The sequence below is a fragment of the Ursus americanus genome, chromosome 31, assembly GCF_024610735.1.
Source record: "Ursus americanus isolate L20-20 chromosome 31, mUrsAme1.1.p, whole genome shotgun sequence".
Taxonomy (NCBI): Eukaryota; Metazoa; Chordata; class Mammalia; order Carnivora; family Ursidae; genus Ursus; species Ursus americanus.
Window position 1 is genome coordinate 15,119,479 of NC_142157.1, and position 22,291 is coordinate 15,141,769.

At 42.8% G+C, this 22,291-nt stretch overlaps 1 protein-coding gene across 2 annotated transcripts in view; it reads left to right on the forward strand.

Annotated features, from left to right (window-relative positions):
• PRTFDC1 (phosphoribosyl transferase domain containing 1) overlaps positions 1-21,999 on the forward strand; it is an 89,952-nt gene extending 67,953 nt beyond the window's left edge. The window contains exons 4-9 of one of the 2 annotated variants that reach the window (XM_045786880.2): positions 3,927-3,992; positions 14,510-14,527; positions 15,888-15,970; positions 16,447-16,493; positions 19,444-19,520; positions 20,737-21,999. In XM_045786880.2, the coding sequence (XP_045642836.2) occupies positions 3,927-3,992; positions 14,510-14,527; positions 15,888-15,970; positions 16,447-16,493; positions 19,444-19,520; positions 20,737-20,784 (339 nt within the window). In that variant the 3' untranslated portion in view covers positions 20,785-21,999. Of the gene's footprint in view, positions 1-3,926; positions 3,993-14,509; positions 14,528-15,887; positions 15,971-16,446; positions 16,494-19,443; positions 19,521-20,204; positions 20,685-20,736 lie in introns of those variants that run through there. The other variant, XM_045786887.2, reaches the window with a different exon arrangement.
• Positions 22,000-22,291: the final 292 nt, after the last annotated feature.

Below are 22,291 nucleotides of genomic sequence, written 5' to 3' on the forward strand. Positions count from 1 at the left end.
ATGGCTTAGAGAGTGGTTCATTTGTTTATTTATTTTTCTTACTTTTCCCCTTCCTGTTCCTCAAAAGGACAGGAACTCAGGATATTTATTCTTGTTCAGTACTGTTGTTTTCTAAACATTATCTAAGCAGTCCAAAGTCTCCATAGGACGAATCACCACACCAGCGGGGCTGCTTGGGTGTGCCCCCTTTGATACCTGGAGATCAGGTCACCTAAACTAGTCATTTCCAAAATATTTCTTCCAAGGAAGCCTGGGCTAAATCTCAGAGATTTCCTTGGCTCTTTAAATGTACCTAACCGCTGCCAGCATTTCTACCAAGATGTTGGCTTCCCTTGGCCTTTGAGCTTGTGTATTTCACGTCATTAGTAGAAGCAGAACCCACTTCTTCTCTAGGTTCCTCTCAAATACATAGTCTGTGCTTCTCTCTTCTAGGAATACTGGGCACACAGGGTAGGGGTTCGTTACCCCCAGAATAATATGGAGCCAGGCAATTCTAGGATTGCACTAGACTCACTTAGCAGCAGCTCCTCTTCGGGCAAGTTCCATAAATGCTCATTGCTCAGGTTCCTTGTTTGTAAGTTGGGGATTAAATAATACTTATACTGAGCTCTACTGAACTTCAGCAAAAGCGATCAATCCTTTCCTATACAAACTCTTCCAGAGCATAGGAAAAAGATAAATAACCACTCAGCACATTGTATGAGGCTAGTATAACTGTGCTTTAATACTATAAACCCATCTGACTTATGAAGATATGACAAATAATCCCAAATAAAATATTATCAAATCGAAACCAATGATGGTTTAAAAAAATGTATCGATCCTAGGACTGTAAGGATGCTTTTGAACCATTAGAAAAATATCATGGTTAAACACAGTGGATTGAAGGCATACATTTAGCTCTAGTCTCTCCTGAAACCCCACCAAAATGCCGGTAAAGAAAGAAACAGAGGTATATACCCCGAGGACAAAGAGGAGGGGAGAAAACCTCACTGGGCAGGGAGAGAGATGTCAGTGGTTTTTAGGAGGCAAAACGGATTAAGGAAGGGCACTGACTCAGCCGAATAGAGAAAGTGGAAATCTAAATGCCTATGAAGGGAACTGTCGATGAGAAGCCCCGGATTTGTGCCACAGGATTGCTGAAAGGCTCACAGGTAGTCACTAGGTTCTTAGAAGATGGAGTGAAGGAGGAATGGGTTAAAAGCAGCAAGGTGATGGGGAGCATGTGAATGGAGAAATGGTCTGTAAGTTCCCTTCTCCATCCCAGCGAGACAAAAGTCTTCTTTCCTGGAGTCATTAAACCAGGGGAGCTCCAGACTTCAGTGTCCAGAGAGGTCTGAGGAGTGACCATTTCCAAGGAAGGAAGGAAGGAAGGAAGGAAGGAAGGAAGGAAGGAAGGAAGGAAGGAAGGAAGGAAGGAAAGGAGGAAGGGAGGAAGAAAGGAAGAAAGGAAGGACAGAGGTAGGGAAGGGAGGAAGTGAGGAAGAGGGGGAGGGAGGGAAATGAATTCTATCCAGCATTTATCAAGTACTTACCATGTGCCAGGCTCTGTTCTAAATGATCAGTATATATTAATTCATTTGATCTTCATAACAGCCCAGCAAATAGGCAAATAAATGTCCAAAAATAGCCGAGACAATAAAAAAAGAACACAAAAATGGGACTTACACTACCAGATACTAAAACATACTAAAAAGCTATAATAATTGAACAGTATAGTTTGGATGCTAAAATGGACCTTTAGGCTAATGAAACAGAAGAGTATAGAAACTGACCCTCACATATGAGGATGAAAGATATGATAAAAATGACATTTCCAACCAGTAGGGAAAAAAACCCAAACAATTCAGTAAGTGGTATTGGGACAACTGACTATACAGACACTAGGAAGATATAAGTTCCAGATGCGTTAAGGACAAATCTAATAATAAAAACATGTTATAAACTTGGACTCTACGTAAGGTCTTCTGAACTAAGACTTGCTTGGCAACATGCTGAAGGCGAGACTTATAAGCACATTATTCAGCTTTCTGATATATTGTGGTTTTTGTTTTTAATCAATAGGATGAAGATGATAATAGAATTATTATGACATTTACTCTGATTGGCAGAGAGTAGATCTCGTTTGTTACGTTAAACTGTGTGGTTTAGTGGTTCCATCCAATTCTGCACACCTCCGTCCGGTGGAGGTATTGAAATTTTATTTTTCCCACTGCTATTAACAACACATTTGAGTCTAATATGCAGACATTCCCCCTATGTTAGCTCCTATATCTCGCACCTCTACAAGTGATAAGAAAATCTTCTCCTTTGGCATTTTTGACAAGTTCCTAACCCACTGCACGACCGTTTGTGAATGTATGGTTATAAATGCCCATTCAGAAACAGCAAGAGATCCGTGAATTCTGGATGTTCTTTGACTTTCTCCTTTTGCAATCAGTTCCCATAAGAAGAAAATTATTGGACTTATCTACTTGGTGGGCATCCTCTCCACTCCTTTGCCGTAAAGAATGAACGCTTTTCCAAGTGGAAGTGAAAACATTTTAAGGTCATTTTCCCTCCTCTTGTGCAGTAAGGTAATAAGCCTAAAGCTGCTTCGTTGGTGAAACTGTTATATTGGTTATTCGGCTGATTTCTACCTCAACCAATTCTACCACGAAGGAGCTCAATGCCTAGATAGAGACTCGCTTGCAAGTGACAGAATCCAGTTCAAACCAACCCAAGAACATTCCTAAGGGAAAGAATTAGCTTCAGTAGCTGCAAGTCCAAGGGCAGATGTAGCTTGGGGCATAGCTGGTTTAGCCAGGTAAGGCCTGGCCCCACGTGATCCTTAGGGAATGAACCACACCCGCCCCACCCCGCCCCGCCCCCAAGCATAGAGGCAAAGCCTTTTTGCCAGAACAAGAGGGGAAAGCCCTGAGCTAAAGAAGCCGCAGCAGTGACCTAAGATGCTTCCTGGTTCAGCACATCCTGCATGGAGTGCCCGCACCATCACCTTCTCCCTTAGGTTATTGCTGGAAGGGTCTGCCTTGGTCATGAAGCCACAATCTGTGGGGAATCTGCGTCAGTCCCTTTGTGTGTCTCCGAGGTGAGGCCAGAAAACAAGTTGCCTGCTCTCTGTTTCCTGTTCTACCTCCATGTTACTTTGCTGTGATAGGCGCTGTGTAACAAAGCATATTTGTGTGTGTGTGTGTGTGTGCGTGCGTGTGTGTGCGCGCGCAGGATGATGTAGGATACATAGCCACCATGAAAATGAATACTCATGACCTCTAATGGAATTGGAGTGCAAAAGTCTCTTAACATATTCCTGGGACTGCGGAAAGTTCCTGAGGCTTCTTCGTTCACGCCTGAAGGTCTAAGCCAATAGTTCTTGATCTGTGAACTGTTAGAACTGCCCTCAACACCAGATGAGGGGATGGACCTGTGTTGGTAGGAGTCGAGGAGGCCCCTAATTTCTTTGGGAACCACCATCTGATTGCTCCCCACTGGAGCAGACGACTGGGGCTTGGTGGCCCAGCAGACAAATGCGTGGCCCACTTCTGGGCGCCCCCCCCCAGCCCCCTCCCCCCAGGGAGGTCCCGGAGCATGACTGCCTTCCCCGTTGCATCTGCCTCGGGATAGGTTCAGGCACCTCCCATCATTTTTGTGTTCCAAAATTAGGGCTGTTGGTTTTCTCTGCACTCCTTTTATCATCCCCTTTGCACGGAGTCTCTCCCCTCCCGGAGCCATTAGAATGCTTTGTCTCCAGCGCCGAGGCAGGCCAGCGGCTCTCGGTAACCAGGGGCAACGAGGAATCTGCCCCAGCTATTTGCCGCGTTTGTCAGGCGCAATCTAGCCGCTAGCCCGGTAGACGGGGAAGGGGCGGGGGGGATATGTGCTGTAAAGGTTTTCTTGTACAGTGACATATTATCTTTGCTTTTTTTTAGAACGACCAGTCCATGGGCGAGATGCAGATAATTGGAGGCGATGATCTTTCAACACTGGCTGGAAAGGTTTGTGAATGTAACTGGGCTCGGGCTGCATAGATGTCGTAGGGAAATCGATGACCTTCATTTCAGGTCAGCTCTTGACAAGCATTTCAGACACTCTCCCGGGCTGGCTAATTCATGCAAATGGATGTGTGAATCCTTTTAATGATTTCTTCCTTATAAAACACTCCTTTTATAATGCTTCCAGGACCTGAGGCTGACCAGATCTTTCGTCTCCAACCTTCCTCCCAACCTCACTTCAGACAACCCCGTATTACAAAATCCCTTGGCATTCCTGCTTTCTTCCTTTTCTCCTCTTGCGGTTCTTCTAGAAAAGGAAGCATATTCCTTTATTTATTTGCTTTTTTGGTCTCTCATCTATGGCTCAGCACCTAGGCATTGCAGTAAGACATTTAAACAGGTTTGTTGAAATATCTAAAATTTAAGGAGGGGATTAAAAAAGGATTTCTTGGGAGCACATTTTTCAGCCTTTTGCCTTTTTCACTCCCACGCAAAAGAACGTAATCCATTAGATCACAGGGCGAACACCTTCGCTTTCAACTTGGCGTTCCAGACCTGCCCGTGCTTAATAATTAAGTGAAAATCTGTTTGGATCCTGACACAAATCCGTCCTTTGGAGCGAACAGTTGTTTCCTAAAGCACATGGCCTTTGTGGAAATGGGGCCTGAGATTCGAGTTTTGCTGGGAATGCAAGCAACAGCTCCACAGACGTACCTTGTATTTGTTATCCTTGAACAAGTTCAGCTTTCCAAGTAAAAGGGATCAGTCTCTTCCACAAGTTCAATCTCCCATATTTGTGGTTGTTATTGTGACGCAATGTCCGGATGGGGAGAAGGAATAGCAGGCACATTTAACAGAAATATGTGTAACAACGTTAGGAACACTACAGAGCCACGAGGGCTCTAACTATACCAACCAGCTTCCTTCCCTCTACTCTTCAGAAAGCCTAGTAGCCATCCGGGCGTGACGTTGCTATGTAGACGTAAATTATATTCCGCAGAAATTGGAATTAACGGGCTGATGTTCATGCATCACTATGCCACCATTTAATGTTACTACGTCAGCACATGAAATAACATCCTTGGGGTGCCTGGGTGGCTCAGTCCGTTGAGCGACCGACTTTTGATCTCCGCTCAGGCCTTGATCTCACAGTTGTGAGTTCGAGTCCCGTATTGGGAGCCACGCTGGGTGTGGATCCTACTTAAAAAACAATTAAAATAAAGATAACCCCTTAAAAAATAAAATACTCAAAGCAATTTCCAGAAATTCACAACTTTTAACAAGCCTGGAGTGACCTTTAAACGATAAGTCATTTTGGGAGTTTGTTGTAGGACATTGCCTGACAGGTGCATGGCACGAGAGAAATACCATACCTTGTGCAGTATTACACGAGCCTCTTGCCATGGGCTATTACCAGGGGTCTGTCAAAGTGGTAGTTCTAAGAATCCTAAATGAATGCCAAGAAAAAAGTTGCACATAAAATTGGTTTTTCTCTCCGGCTTTCTAAAATCTTCTATTTCATTTTAAAGTGATCTCTCTTCTACGTGAGCACCAGATAGTCTCTTCCTTTAGGAGCTGGAGAGGAGGGTGGGGAAAGGGTAGTTTCTTATTAGGGACGGAGTGACAGGAGGGGTGATAGTACTGTGCCTCGGTATCCCCTCCCAGAATACTACGAAGACACCCTCCCGCCATGAGAAAGTAGAGATCATGGAGGTTCGGGTGGGAGAGGTGGAAAATCAGCCGGCTGTAAATACAAGCAGGAGTCAGCTTCCATTTTTTGCTTACATGACAAGAGATTCTTCCAGGTTACCAGGTGCTATTCCGTGGTATCTTTACCCTCACATTTACGTGTGCATTGATGGATTTTTGTATGTGCCTAAATGTGTGCCGAGTAGAACCCCTTGAGCTTAGAACACACGGGATAAATATTTCTAAGGTGAATCCGCATTGGTTAGACAGGTTCTCAACCATCGCAACAGCTTAGGCTTAGAGATGATGCATCTTTATGCAGTTCGGGGTACCTGGGCTCCCATCAGAGGGGAGTGCTTAATGAGCCAGTGTAGACCGCACTCAGTACTCTCAAATGTATCTTAAAACTGCCCACTTCTCTCCATCTTTATGGTAATCACCCAAGTCTAGACTTTCAGTAGCAAAATGTGGTCTAGGGCAAGGGTTAGTGAACTTTTTAGGGAAGGGCCAGGCGGTAAGTGTTTTTAGATTTGGGGGGCTATACAGCCTCTGTTGCAACTACTTAACTCTGCTATCATAGCACAAAACCAGCAAGCGGCCATAGATAAAATGGAAACAAATGGACATGGCTGTGTTTCAATAAAACTTTATTTGTAAAAATAGGCAGTAGGCCAGATTTGGCCGATGGGCCATAGTTTGATGACCTTTGGTCAGGAACCAGCAAGGTCAGCACCATCTGCAAACTAATTAGAAATGCAGCATCTCAGATCCCACTTTAGGTCATCTGAATTAAGTCTTCCTTTTCACAAGATCCCTAGATGGTTTGTATTCAGATGGAAGTTTGAGAAGCACTGGTGTTCTAGGGCCAGACCACTGCTGTCCCTTCTCTGAGATGCTATGGTAGCCACTAGTCTCCTTGAACTCCTTCATTTAACTCCTGCTGCCCTCCAAACCCTTCTCCAAATGGGATCTTCTTAAAATACAAATCAGATCTCCTCACTAGCCTACTGAAAACCGTTCAGCGGCCACTTGATTAGGGTTGTCAGACTTAGCAAAAAAAAAAAAAAAAGAACAGGATGCCAAGTTGAATTTGAATTTCAAATAAACAATAAACACATTTTTAGTATAAGCATGTCACATGCAGTAATTGGAACATACTTAAACTCAAAAGTCATTTGTTATTCATCTGAAATTCAAATGTAACTGGGTGTTCTGTATTTTATCTGGGAACCCTACTCCCAGTGTTCTGAGATTATAATCCAGCCTCCTTCTCACAGCCTGTAAGACCCGTGTGATCTGGCCCTGCTTCCCTCCCACCATCTTCGTACACCACTCACCCCTCCTCACAGTGCTATCACCACAGAGGTGAAGTTCCTTCCTGCCAAGACCTCGGACAAGCTGTGGCCTCCAACCTGGAATCCATTTTCCTCCTATCCTTCAGGTCTCAGCCTCCTGTGTAAGAGAGGCCTTCCCTGACTCTCCGTCTAAAAGAGACAGGCTCCCTACCTTCCCCATTCATCTCCGTATCTGTACCCTATTTCAAGTCAGCCCTTTCCACAGTTTGCTGTGTTTACTTTGAGGCTGACTTTTTTATTGGTCTGTTCCCCCCACCAGAACGTCAGGGTAAGGTGGGCAGGGAGCCTGCCTATCTTATTCACCATCCTATCTTCCGCATCGGGCACGGTGCGTAGCTGACAGGTGGGAATAAGTATGTGGTGACTGAGAGCAGGCTCCTCTTTCTCTTAGAAGGAAACCAGAAAGAGGTTTTCAGTGAAGTGTGGGAAAGGAAGGACATGCAGAGGGAAAGGTACATAGAAGCCCATCTAGCCAGATGGAAGGACACATCAGCCAGCACGCTGGGTTTAAGTTGAGTGAGAAAGGTGTCAAGTGAGGGCACATTGTCTTCGAGAAGCAGAAGGGCTTTGGTGTCACAAGAGATTCAAAGCGGGGATGGGGTTGGTGACTGCAACACACCTGAAAGTGACAAGTGAAAACAGTGGCACTTAACTTTTGGAATTTCCTTTTCCTTAAACAGATGAAGGCATGCATGTGGCCTGATCTGTTCACCCATCCCTCAGCCTTTCAGGGAAAGGCTATGCATTAAGAGTTTGAGAGGACTTTAAAAATAAGTTTCAGGGGCCCTCCAGAATCTTTCCATCACCCAGAATGTACACCGGGGGGTTGGGGGGGGGACTCGAAAGGCACCCAACAATTAGCGGGTACTCTTTGTAATGATCCCAAGAAAAGCCCCTGGCCCTTAAAGAAATCCAAAGAAGGAATGATTCCTCGGGACTGTGACTGTCTGTGCAAGAAGAGGCTGAGGTGTTACTTGGGACCAGAAAGCCTGGGAATAACCCAGAAAAGGGAGGAAGAGCATCATGAAATGAGGGACAAAGGAGGGAAATAGGACAGCCAGAGGACAAGAGTGGACCAATGTGACTGAAGGAAATCAGCTCAAAATAGAGAAAGAATACTTTAAAACACCAAAAATGTGAATTGGGTTTGGTTGGTAGGATATATTGAATGTCTCAATAAAGAGTTTAACTTGCTCAGAAAAGCAAAGAGAAGTTGCAGAAGTTTTTGAGCAGAAGTGACATCAAGAAGCTGTGTTTTGGGAAAATGAACTCGATAGGAGGGTAGAGTCACTGAGGATGGGAGAGAGACTCCAGGCAGAGAAACCCGTCCGGAGGCCATATAGGCTGAGCCAGCACGAGCGCTGGAACCACAGGAGTGAAGCAGGAGCATTGCAGAAGGCACCGTGCTGTCCAAAGCAGCAGCAGAGCCAAACGATGAAATGAAGGACGGAGGGTTAGAAAAGACTTTTTACTTTCGTTTTTTTTTTTTTTTAAGATTTATTTCTTTATTTGAGAGAGAGAGAGTGTGTGTGAGCGGGGTGGGGGGGCAGGGGAGGGGCAGAGGGAGAGAATCTCAAGCAGACTCCTGGCTGAGCGTGGAGCCCGCCGCAGGGCTCCATCTCATGACCCCGAGATCATGACCTGAGCTGAAGCCAAGAGTCGGACGCTTAGTTGACTGAGCCACCCAGGCGCCCTGAAAAGATTTTTAAAAAATCAAATGTTTATAAAAGAACTTTGAAAAACCTGGGGCCATAACTCACCTATATAATTGTGCATACATTATAAGAGCCATAACTGTACTACATAACTTCTTAAACTGTCTAAAGAATTGTGTGGGTTACTAATGAATCATCGAGCCTTACATCGGAAACCGGGGATGTACTGTATGGTGACTAACATAATATAATAAAAAATCATTAAAAAAAAAAAAGAATTGTGTGGGTTACAGTATTCAGAAAAGAGACAATGACCCCCATGGACCTGTCTCTTTCTTGGCTTCTTTTTTTACTTTTCTTCTTCTTTCTTTCTCTCTTTCCTTCCTTCTTTACTTTTTTCTTTCTTTCTTCCCTTTTTTTAAAGCAAAGAAAAGGAAGCTCATAAGGGAAGCTGGCTGAGTCATGGTTCTAAATAGGTCATGGCTGTTGAATAAAGGGAACCCTCGATGAAGTTAAATGGCTTCGTCGGCTCACGATGTTTAAAAGCATTTTCCTCGGTGTGTTCGAGCTGTCTGCACAACGTGCTCTCCGGCTGAGTTTTTTTCAACGTTGATTTAATCCTGGCATTTCATAAAATGTGTGGAGCCATTAAAGCAAAACGATTTTATTCATGTTCAAGGGGAATCTCTGAAAGGGGTGGAATAAAACCAAATGCATGGAAACAGACCCAAATCTGGCAACAGGAAAACACAGATGTGCAGGTTAAATGCAAGATTTCAGGAGACGTGCCACCTTCCCCCACCAAATCAGTTTCTAATCAAATGCCAGAATGAAGCGTCAGAACCTGCCAAATTTCCTCCTTGGCTGCCTTAACTATTTAAATCATTCCTTTTTATTGCATCTGACGAGGCTGAGAACAATAATGGAAAAGCCCACCGACTGATGATTCTGGCAATTTTGCGAATTATCACATGAACTGAAATGCTGAACTACATTCCTTTCTCCGTGGGGTTCATAGTCACGCTCCTCCCCGTGCTCAGCACCCACAATGAGCCCATCATAATTCCTGCCATCCCTCTGCTTGCCATGACCATAGCCGCAAAACTGTGCTGCTGCCGGTTAGACTGGAGTGCGAATCATGCTGCATTTTAAAAGACTGGGGGCGCCTGGGTGGCGTTGTCGTTAAGCGTCTGCCTTTGGCTCAGGGCGTGATCCCAGCGTTCCGGGATCGAGCCCCACATCAGGCTCCTCCGCTAGGAGCCTGCTTCTTCCTCTCCCACTCCCCCTGCTTGTGTTCCCTCTCTCGCTGGCTGTCTCTGTCAAATAAATAAATAAAATCTTAAAAAAAAAAAAAAAGAAAATTTAAAAATTTAAAAGACTGAAAGTGGGAATAACCTATTTAAGAAAATCGTTTAGATTTGTATAACTCCTACCTTCTTTCTTGTCTTCTTTTTCCTCTTTCCTTTCTTTTTTTCCAGGAAACTTGAGGTGATTAGCTTCCATCAGGATTGCACCGTAGCAAGGAAAGGACACACTCCAGAGACTCCTCATAGAATTTTTGCCTGTGGCCCCCAGGTTGCAAGTTTTACTGACTTTCCGGGAGGAAATGAGATGACTAAGACAGTAACTGGCAGGCTTCTCAGATTCAGTGATGGGAGTTATCAGATTGGAAGCGCTTAGGAGGCACAGCGTGTCCTGAAAAAATTTCTAAGGTTGCCCACTCAGAAAAAAAAAAAAAAGGGAGGGGGGATTTTGGAAGATTTCTTGGTGCAAAACTAAAAGCAGTAGACATTAATTATAGCTCAGTTAAGGGGGAATTGTACATCATTGAGAAAAAAATGGAGGGGATATGTCAAAAGTTTAACGACCTAGAGAAAGAACTGGGGTCAAAACTGTTGATCTTTTCCACGAGCATTTCTTGAGCACCTGCTACGTACCGGTCTCCATGTTATACGCTGATCGTATAAAGACGAATTTGTCTTTGTCCCTTAGCTTGTGGAGCTAATCCTGGTATATTAAAATGTAAAGAGATCAGTTCTCTTAGACACTAGTAAAAATGCTTCCAAAGTTGGGGTAGTCACTTCCTCTGTACTCTTGGGCTATTTGTTTTGTATGCCAATTTCCAAAGGTACTAAATGCATTGCTTTTTTGGAGGTGAACTTTTCATACGAGAGGTAGGCTGCTAACAATCTGGACAGTAAACCCACATATTATTTAGGAAAGAACTTGAAAATGTGTGTGATGAAAATAGTGTGATGTTCTGTGAAGGAAAAGAAATATCTGTATTGACTGCTCTATTTAACTCACTGAAGATCTTTAGATTTCTGCATAGCTCCCTTTCAGTAACAGATGGTTTTTCTATATCAGTTTTCCCTTGCCCATCATTTATGAACCCACTAAATAATTTTACTTTTGAAATGCCGTACACAACTCGCAAAGTTCTTTGTGTTGTTACAGATGTTATCAACCCGCTTAGCCTCTCTAATCCTCCAAAATCCTTTGAGAAATATAGTTAAACCATAATTAACTAATGTATTCTTCATAACAATCCTTCCAAGAAGGAAGAGCTAGAAGGAAGGAAGGAAGGAAGGAAGGAAGGAAGGAAGGAAGGAAGGAAGGAAAGAAGGAAGGAAGAAAGGAAGGAAAGAAAGAAAGAAAGAGAAAAGAAGGCAAGCCAAAGAAAAGGAGAGTTATTGCAGTCTAAGACACTGGATGATGATAGGGAAAACAAGTAGGAATTCCAAGGAACGAAACAAACTAAAAGGGAACATAATTATAGTATACTACTTGACTCTGTAGTGGGAAAAAATGTGAGCACTACAAGAAGATAGAGTCATAACAAAGTATCTACCCTGGAGATGGAAAAAGAAGTGAGATAGTGTAAAAACAACTAAATTCTCATCATTATATAATATAGTAAATAGATGGTGTCTAAAATTATTAAACTGAGGAATAGAAGTACAGTAAAAGAGACTACTTTAAATTAAAAGGGAGTTAAAGGCCCAATGCATGGGCTTTGATGAGACAAACCAGCTACAAAGGTCATTTTAAAGACAACTAGGGCAATCTAAATATGTCCTAGGTTTTATATGATATTAAGAAAGTAGTGCCAGATAAAGAAGTTGTCATACACACACACACACACACACACACACACACACACACACACACACACGATGGAATATTATTCAACCATAAGAAACTAGGAAATCCTGCCATTTGTGACAACATGAATGGATCTTGAGAGCATTATGCTAATGAAGTAAGTCAGACAGAGAAAGACAAATACTGTATGATCTTACTTGCATGTGGGATCTAAAACAAAACAAGACAAAAAACCTGACTCATAGGAAAAGAGATCAGATATGTGGTTACCTAGGGCAGGGCGTGGGGGGCAGGGAAATCAGAGGAGGGTGATCAGAAGCTACAAACGTTCAGTTATAAGATAAATAAGTACTAGGGATGAAATGTACAATACAATGACTGTAGCTAACACTGTCGTGTGATATATACGAAGGCTGTTAGGAGAGTTAATCCTACGAGTTCTCATTATAAGGAAAAATTGTTTTCTTTTTTTGCTTTCTTCTTTTATTATATCTGTATGAGATGATGGATGCTAACTAAATTTATTGAGGTAATCATTTTCCAAAATATATAAATCAAACCATTATGCTGTATGACTTAAACTTATACAGCGTATGTCAATTATACCTCAATAAAACTAGGAAAAATGAAAAACATAAAACAGATTATTGTCATTTTTGTTAGATGTGATCAATTTTGGCTATGCATAATATAGAAAGCCATGATAACTTTAATACATAAAGCACATGAGCATTTTTAAATACTTTACAGATAGATACACAGCACCATTTAGAAAATCTTTAGACTTCTCTATTTGATTTTGAATCTGCATACGCATTCCTTGATTTTAAAATGTGTTTAAGTAATTTTGATAACCTATCTCTGGATTAGTACACATTCCAGTCCCACTTCCCAGCCACCACTGTATCTTTTAGTTAAAGTTAATCTTTTCAAAGATGACTCTTGTTTTGCAAGGTTCTGAGCTTTTAAAAAACAAATTTAATTATGTACAGTGTACTTTATTGAATTACACAAGAATGCAGACTAACAGAGTTTTAAAGAGTTTTTCATTATAAGATTGAAACAACAAGAGATTATGAACTAGGGAATTAAATTAATCAAATATTCTCCAAGTATTCGGGTTGGGTAATAGGCATGGTTGGTAAGCCTCAATCAGACTAAAAATGCACATCCTAACCAACTGTTGTGGGTTAACGGTTAAGAACATAGCAAATGTGTTCGGAATACCGAGGGAACTCCTCTGTCGCTGTGACTCTTAGGGCAGGGGATACTGTGGGCATGACCTACTTCAAAATAGACAAGATAAGCTTACATTTCAATGATAAAACTAAGATTTTAAAAATTTATTTAAAAGGGGGGTGCCTGGGTGGCACAGTCAGTTAAGCATCTGACTTCAGCTCAGGTCATGATCTTCGGGTCCTGGGATCGAGACCCACACTGGGTTCTGTGCTCAGCAGGGAGTCTGCTTGTCCCTCTCCCTCTGCCCCTCTCCTTACTCACACACTATCTTTCAAATAAATAAAATCTTTAAAAAAAAAAAGTATTTAACGACTAGATGACTATTTAATGACTATACCTGAGAGAAAAACACTTCCAGAAAGATATTTCCACCTAAGAAGCATTTGACACATAAAGTAAATATGATTTTCGTTGGTTGGCTAACACTTTCATTACTTAAATCTCTTTCTCATTAGACGTAAGTGAGCTTTCTAAGGTGTAAGGCTTGATAGAAATTTTAAAGTATTATATGAGTCATAGGGAGAAATGAAGAGTCATCTAAAGAAACACAACATTACATTATATCCACACCCTTCAGTTCATTGCAATGTCATATTTACATAGTCGTATTTTAATTTGGCGGGACAGTATTGACATGTAACTACTAATCCATTTAATTGGTTGGTTTTAATTCATTAATCAGTGTCATCAGTTATTAATCCTCCACTCAGTAAATAATTGCGGAGCATTGATATGCCGGTACATATATGCTGGGGACTGGGAATACAATAGTAAGCAAGACAGACATGATTCCCATCCTCATGGAGTTTATATTCTAGTGGGAGGACAGGTATCAAACAGGAATTGAAATGAAACAGAATCAGTGTTTTTAGGGGAGAAGGAGAGGTAGGCTTGAGAGCACATAGCAAGAAGCCCAACCATGCTTCTAAAAATATCAACCAGGCGCTTCTCAGAGCTCTCTGTAGCCCCCTCTTCCACAGGATTGAAAAGCTGAGAGTAAATAAAGAGTCCCCAATGACTGGTGGCTCGGCGGGAATATAGGACTGTCACAGTTGAATACGTGATCCTTCTGCAGACGCTGTCTCCATGAACAACATAGTTTATGTGGCTTGTTTTCCTGGTAAACTCTTAGTAACGTTTGTATGCCAACGAGTGCTGGATGGGGTGCTTGCTGGAATTAGGGACGTGGGTCGACCTTGTGGATAGCTCTTCAGACAGGTCTAGGATCTGACATGACCCTGCTGCTAACCTGAATTTAGATACCAAAACTGTAGCACCCAGTAATTGCGGAGGGACTGTTGACATGAATCTGCAATACCTACGTTACCTCCGAGCCCTTGAGTTAGATGGATGGGGGAGGACCAGCTAAGCAAATTGTGAAATTTCTAACTGTAAGCAAAAACCTGGGTCTATCTTGTGAGTCACATTTGCATCGTATTCTAAATAACCGTTGCGTGTCTTTTTTTTTTAATTCCAGAATGTCCTCATTGTTGAGGTAAGCTGACTTTTCTTTATCCCTATTTGGAAGTTGAAAGAATCTAACGGTGAGTTTTGAAATATAGAATTTATTATCAAATTGGTCAAGGATTTATTGAATTTCCACTGTGTGCATGGCTCTCCAAATTTACTAAGAGCTAACTGGAATCAGTGGCCTGAAACAATTTAGAATAAAAGCTTTGCAATAATAGTTCGTGGTACTTTATCCGTTTTTATGCCGAATTTCACGCATGTCTAAATTGGTTCTTATACCTCTTTGTGAATCAGGCATTTTTACAGAAGAGGAAACTAGCCCAACAGAACCAAATGTATATAATAGTAAAACCAAGGTTTGAACTCTTTTCACCCTCGATTCAATGTTCTTGCTAATGACCCCTAAGGACTTCAAGCAATTCTATCTTCAGCAACCAAATCATAAATACAATCGATTTTAAAATGGCAATCCAAGAGAAAGCTATAATTTAATTTAATTTTTCTGCTAAAAAAAAGAGAGAACGGGCCCTGTGGCAGCCGTGGACTTAATACAGCACATGGCCACTTTCCCTTCAAGAGCACGCCTGTCTTATCAGCTGGCAAGAATTCAAGGGAGCCGTTTGCAAGCTTTTGTTACACAATTGCTTGTGTGTGCCATATGTATCTGCAGTCTCCTGGCTCAGACATAACCCAGGAAGTAGACCCTCTAGCCAAACGAATTGCCCAACCCTGGCTAAATTCAGACCTGTTGTTTTGATAATCAGCTCCCGACAGCTGATTTCTGTCCCAAGGACAATGCATTTCTGCTGCCCATTCTCCTCTAATTGAGCAGCAGCTCATCAGCAGAGAGGAGCCGAGGCTCACGGCGGCCTCGCACCCTCAGAATTCACAGGCTGTCACCAGCTGCCGTCCAGACACATCTCACTTCCCGGCCGTAGAATCCCCTATTGAGCGGGGAGGGCACGGGGGAGGTGTTTATCCATTCAGTGCATTCAGATGTACATCCCATGTCCATGAAAATTCATGCGTTCCGTATTGTGTTGCATAACCTCAGGGCCAGATTTTGTCCTTGAATGTGCATGCACGAGTCCCGGTGTTCCCAGTGAGCAGCCCCCACCTGCTCTCCAAAGGCCACCGAACTCCGCTTTCACCGTAGCTCAACGATTCGAAGAGGAAATATTCACCCATATATTCCCCTAAACCCAGCTTCCGAGAGAAGCACCTGTCTAAAAATATAACCCAGCCTGCTTCCTACTTTGACTCCATCTGATGGCAATTCTAATTATGATGCATTATTAATAAGGCATACAGTCATCTGTCTGGATGCAAAATCTTTTATGCTGCCCAAATGCGCGCAGTTGAATGTGTCTGTCCTCTTTGCAAAGGATGTTGTTGGAACCGGGAAGACCATGAGAGCGCTGCTCAGTAGCATAGAGAAATACGAGCCCAACATGATCAAGGTAGCCAGGTGAGTAGGACGTTCACATCGTGGTTGCTTCTGTGTGTCCAAATAAGCCCGAGAGGGATGCTAACTCAGGACATTGTCCCCGAAGAGAGCCGTCTTTTCCAAACCAGTGACCCTTTGCCCTGGGGTGTTCTGGCCTGACCACACTGAACAAATAGCCCATTTGCCTGCTAGCCTGAGACAGAGGAAGGGGAAGAGGACATGCTTTGCTGGGTGTCTGAGCCTCTCGTTACTGTGCCTCCATTAGCAGCTTCCAGGAGCAGCTGGCGGAGCCTGGTGCCAGCGCCCCTCTCCCTTCCTTTTATCTAGAATCACTGATGTGGTGCCTCAGTAACAGGAGCGGGAATTAGGGGGCCGGGATGGTGCCCCACATGCTGCGGGGGGGGGGGGGGTACATATTTTAATGATGTTCCGTTCTATTTGCAATTCACAGAAGTTTTATCTGGATCACTAAACACTTTTTTTTTTTTTAATGGTAGTTTGTTGGTGAAAAGAACACCTAGAAGTGACGGCTTTCGACCCAACTGTAAGTGGTGTTGGTTTTGGTTTTGGTTGGTTGGTTGGTTGTTTGGCTGATGGTGTTGTTCTGTGTTGAAGAATCTCTGGTTTCCTATTTGCCGGCATTCCATGTGAAGCAGAAGCTGTAAAGGTTCGATAGTCCCGCAGAGCTCCCGAGGTCTCCCCAGCCTTGCCAATAGAACCTTTACAACGAGGATAGAATCCTTTACAACGAAGGTTTTTTAATTTTCCAGTTTGCATTTTTCACAGAGACTCTGTCATGTGCGTTGGATATTTTTGTTTTTAGGTTTTCCATAGCACCTTAAAGCCAAAGAACTCAGCTAATGGGTTACAGGGGGTAGAGGGAGACTTGACCCCATCAGACTGGCTGACACCCCGGATTCCTGCCTTGGCCACTGCCCCTGTCAGTTAGACCCGGGAAGGCACTGGAAAGGCTTACAGGCTCTCATACCGTCTCCAGGAACCAGACAGTGCTCGATGCCGACCTTCAGCGAGCCTGAATTTGAGCACGCAGAAGGGGGAAATTCGAGACACCTCTCCCATCACCTTCAAAGAAAAGTTCAATAACACGGAGAATTGGTGAGGCACATATCTCCAGACACCATCTTCGTACTTGACCTCAAATATATGTTCGGGACGATTTGGCTCATCCAGGGCACTTTGCTACTCTCCTCCCCATCATATGAATGGTTCTAATGCCAGGAAGAATAAACAAGCAGCTTGATTATTTATTAACCTAACACTAGAGGCGACTTTTTTGCACTCACGTAGGCAGACTTCAGCTTGACTTTTATAACTTACATTTGCTCTAAAGCCTCTGGGATCATTTGGCTACAGTTCTCATCAGCAAGCTGCAAAAACATCAGAGCAAGAGAAGCGCACTGTGGACGGTAATGTGCCGATGACATTTCGCAAGGGACTCTTCATTCTAAAAACAAGTTTCATGTATTAAATCTAGACCACATCAGTGCTGGGCAGATAGAGCCAACAACGTGTCCCCGTCCAGTTACTGGCGTGGGGAAAATAATCTGGATGCAGTAAGGTTAGGTGAAGTTAGTAAACAGAAATCTTTTAAGGAAATCACGGAAGATCCCATAGAGATGAGATTTTAACGGAAGTTGAAAGATTCACTTTGGACAAAGCCAACTAATTACAGGTTATTTGTGTCACTTACAGCAACAACACGAGTAAAATAAGGGCAGGTAACAGTAGTAAGAGGTTGCGATGGGCCTTCCACTCTTCTAAGAGCTACACAGAGATTAACACATTTCATCCTTACAACATTCGTCCAAGGTAGGGGCTCGTGTTATGTCCATTTTACAGATGAGGAAATTGAACACAACAAGGGTCAATGGTTTTTGAAGGTCATGTTGCTGTATATGTTGAGTCAGTATTGAACCCAGGCTGTACGGTTCCGATCACGGCCTCACTTTTATGCCCCATCTATAAGTAACTCCCGCAAGTGCAAATAGAAGGGTAGGAACTGCACCCACTTACCAGCTAGACATAGGTCACTCTGCTTCCTAATCGTCCCCCGGATCTCCTGATCCAGCTTCCTTCTTTCACTGCCTTCACTCTGAAGGTTTGGCCTTCTGAATCGGCTTTGCCCAGTCTGACGTGCCTACTGTAGGCATTGCTCTGGTGACTGTGAAGTCATTATTGTGGTGACAACCCAAGTTCTCTGGAATTTACTAATATCCTTTTAGCTGGTTCAGAATCTCTGTTTCTTCTGCCTGGATTTCTGAGGCTTGATACTTTGGGTTCCTTTCTCATAATTGACTCTTTCCCATATGCTCAGTGACATCTTTTGTATGCTCTGACATCTTTCCTTCTGCTCTTGCTTCTCCTCTTTGATTATTTTTCTCAAAGCAACGTACAGTGTGGAGGGACCAAAGGGGGTTTCTATCAGTGACATATAATGTGATCCTCTAGAAAGTAAGTCCCTCTCCTCCAGCACCTTCTGCAAGCAGGAACCAGTTGCCTGCTCCATGTGAAAGCATCTTTGGTCATAGGATCCAAAATGGTGGTGAGTGGTCACCAGAGGGCTAACTTGCTCCATGGCTATACCAAAGTACAGTTTCATAAAAGTAAGTCAGTGCATCTCTCATCTGCAGTGCTGTAATAAACAGATTTAAAAAAATGGAAAGAGTTTGAAAAACCATTGGACCATAGGCATATTTATTCTGTTTCAAGACCTCTGAACAAGGAGCGCTATGGTCTGTTCCTTAAAGATCCTTTTCCGTAAAGATCATCATCCTTTCAATAAATTTTTCCTTTGTCCAACCTAAGTACCTCATGCTGCATTTAAATCCACTTACTCCCATTCTTCCCTCAATAGACATAGAGAGCTAATTAATATCATCTGTCTCCTGGACTCAAAGACTAGCATTAGAATAACCCCTAGCGTTCTCTTCCTCAAACTGAACAATCCCACTCCCCGTCATCTGGTCTCCCAGATTTGGCTTCCCAGCCCTTTATCCAGCTGAGGACACCAAGCGCAGTGGAAGAACGTCTTCCTGGTGGCAACAGCCTGTGCACCTAGTCATGTAGTACAGGATTGGGAGGCCTTCTGTCTGAACTGCACTTTATGCTTCCAGATTGTTTCCTTTGGCATTATATCATGGGGTACTGCTTGCTTTGGAACCACGGGGCTGCATGACTAACTCATGCATACTTTTTGCTCTCCCCTGGGCTGGCTGAGCCCTTTCTCAGCTCTGAATGGTAGGAGTACAGCCATTCTTCCTTGTATGTTTGCGTGTCTACCTTGTCTCCCTGCCTCGTCACTCTGGGCCAGGTCCTGTTGGGCTCATCCCATGCATAGCTTATCATTTTTCTCACTTGCTTCTGCTTAAATGAAAGGTCCTCACAGTTTAAGTGCCAACAATAGCATATGGTGGCTTTCTACTCATGTTATCTACCTCTTATTCCTTTTTTTTCTCCTCTCTCTCCCTACTCAGATGTTGGATTTGAGATTCCAAACTTATTTGTGGTGGGTTATGCCTTGGATTACAATGAATACTTCAGAGATCTGAATGTAAGTCACGCATGCAAATCCCTAGCCTCCTGTTCACAAGAATTTAACAGTTATACAAATGAAACAAATTATTGAAATAGTGGTGAAAATGGCTACCACTTATGGAGTGTGTCGGGAATATTCTGGGTACTTTGCTTTCATAATCCCAATTACAGTTGCATGCAGTTCATAACTATTCCCCTTTTGGAGAAGAAAAAAAAATATATATATATATAGACACATATATACATGGTCCCCCAGTGTAGACCCCCAGCTGTGTGACCCTGACCAATGTTGAACGATCTAGAGGTAGACATCCTACACGAAGTGGACCAATCGTGTGTGTGTGTGTGTGTGTCTCTCTCTCCTAATAAGTGGAAACTTAAAGCAAAAGTCACAGAAATCAAGGGGTTTTAGTCTTAAGCCACTGAGTGGCAGGGCCCCAGAGAGAGTGTCCACAAGCACCATGGGCTGAAGTCAGGAGCTAAGCCATTCCGGCCTTCCAGGTCCTTCATTCGTAGCTCTTCCTTGGATTCTGTGAGCCACTCAGTAGCCTACAGTAAATCCCCCTTTTTGCCTGTATTAATCTGATTCCACTTCTGTTCCTTGCAATCAAAATATTCCCGACACATTTCTTGCTACCCATAAAAGATTGAGTAAGAGTCAATGTTGTGCTTACCATGGCTGTTTCTCCGTTCTCCCTAGAGGCGGTAATGTTACCAAACGGAGACTTCTCTCCCCACTGTGGCTGACCATACCCTCCTTCAGCCTTTCTGGTTGTTCCAGACCTAGGGAGCCAGATTCAGAATAGGTCTCAAAACTAGAACAATGAAGAAACTTTTTCAAGCATTCGAATGGGTCTCTTTCAATTTTACATACGCACGCGCAAAAACACGTAGACATCTATTTGAATGCACAATAGCCAATGATAAGATGACATTCTGTTATTACTGCATTCCATTTTCTGCACCTCCTATTTTGTTAAGAAGCCGATTCATTTAGGGGCACCTGGGTGGCACAGCGGTTGGGCGGCTGCCTTCGGCTCAGGGCGTGATCCCAGAGTCCTGGGATCGTGCCCCACATCGGGCTCCTCCGCTGGGAGCCTGCTTCTTCCTCTCCCACTCCCCCTGCTTGTGTTCCCTCTCTCGCTGGCTGTCTCTATCTCTGTCGAATAAATAAATAAAATCTTTAAAAAAAAAAAAAGAAGCCGATTCATTTAAATCCTCTATTGTTTCAGCACATATGCGTGATCAACGAACATGGCAAAGAGAAGTACCGAGTCTAAAGAAGTAATTCTCACCATCGAATCTCCAGATAACCTCATGCTTAAGACTACAGCCAGAAAGCCAGCATGTAAAGTTTGTCTCCCCAGGCATCTTCACTCAGCAGGAAATAAAAGAAAAAAAAAATGTTTTAATGAGAGAGCTTTCTTTTCTGACATAAGAGTACCAAAGGTTCTTAAGGAAAAGAGAGCAATGCTTTGAGTTGACTTGTTCCAAATTAAACACTCCACCTTGTGACTCATGCGTTCTATCTACCTTCACACTCCAGAACTTCACCTGCTTTTATTCCGATACGGTTATTATGCTTGATTACTATACCCCCACCTAGTTACTCAAATATTTTCCACTTAACCTTTCTTTTTTTTTTTTTAAATATTCCATTTTGGTAATATTTTGCAATCTGAAGAAACTGGAAGCCTTTTTCAGTTAAGCTCTGAACCCAAATCCTGGGACTGCCACCAGATTCCCGTACTGAAAAAGGAGGGAAAGGACAATTTAATATAAAGTTCTGTTTGTGCATTTCTAGCAGGCCCTTACTGTTTGCTTTGACAAAGCCTTTTTGAACTGTAGCGTATAATGAATCTTAATGATGTTATGAAATGAGCCTTTGCTCAGTGCTGGTGATCGGAGCTTCCGGTATGTGATAACGCTATGTCATGAATGCATGGATGTACTCAACTGTGTTTAATACTCTGAATTGTAATTAGAAAAAATACAATGGCAGCCAGGCCCTCGTTTCTAAGCTGCATCTTTTTATTCGTGTGCGACATGAGCAAATGGCAGAATTTGCGGAGGGTGGGGGGTTCAGTTCAAAACTAAGCGAGTATGAGCTTTTCCTCTTATTTACATCAAAGGACAAGACACTATTATGTATTATCATCAACACGAACACAGAGGTTGAATTATTTTTTGAGTGGTCTTAGAAGACTTATCCCACAGCCCGGGGCACTACAGAAAACGAGCACACTTAAGAAAGTTTCTTTCTGAATAACATTTTTTCCATTTCCACTGTTTTATGAGATGTTTTCTAATTTATGGGGATTTTAATTGAAAATAAACTCGAGTGCCAATAGAACTGTTTTTTTCTCACTTCCTAAAAGGAGAAAATGCAGAAGAAATAACTAAGCAGCATTTGTTTGGTTCTAAACCATATGTGGCATATTGTTATCAGGATCTAGCTTCCTTTAATAAAGAATTAAAAACCTTGCTACGTTTCATGACTGCTTACTGTTTTTCTTCCACTTTCATATCTTTTATATACTTTCAGCCATTAAAATGTGTGTGAGCCAGTAGCTTAAATATACTCCTGCATATATCTTTCCTGGGGCTTTATTTTTGTTAACCTGAAAGAAAGCCAATATATGCACTAGTATAAGCAAACGATTAAGCCAGACTCGATCTGCTGCTTTTTTTTTTTTCTCCTTAAGCTTGTTTGTAAGACAAAGAAGTTTAGTTGTAAAAGATTTTCCTGAATATCTTTGTTCCAGTCAGAGAAGAGAATAAGCCACA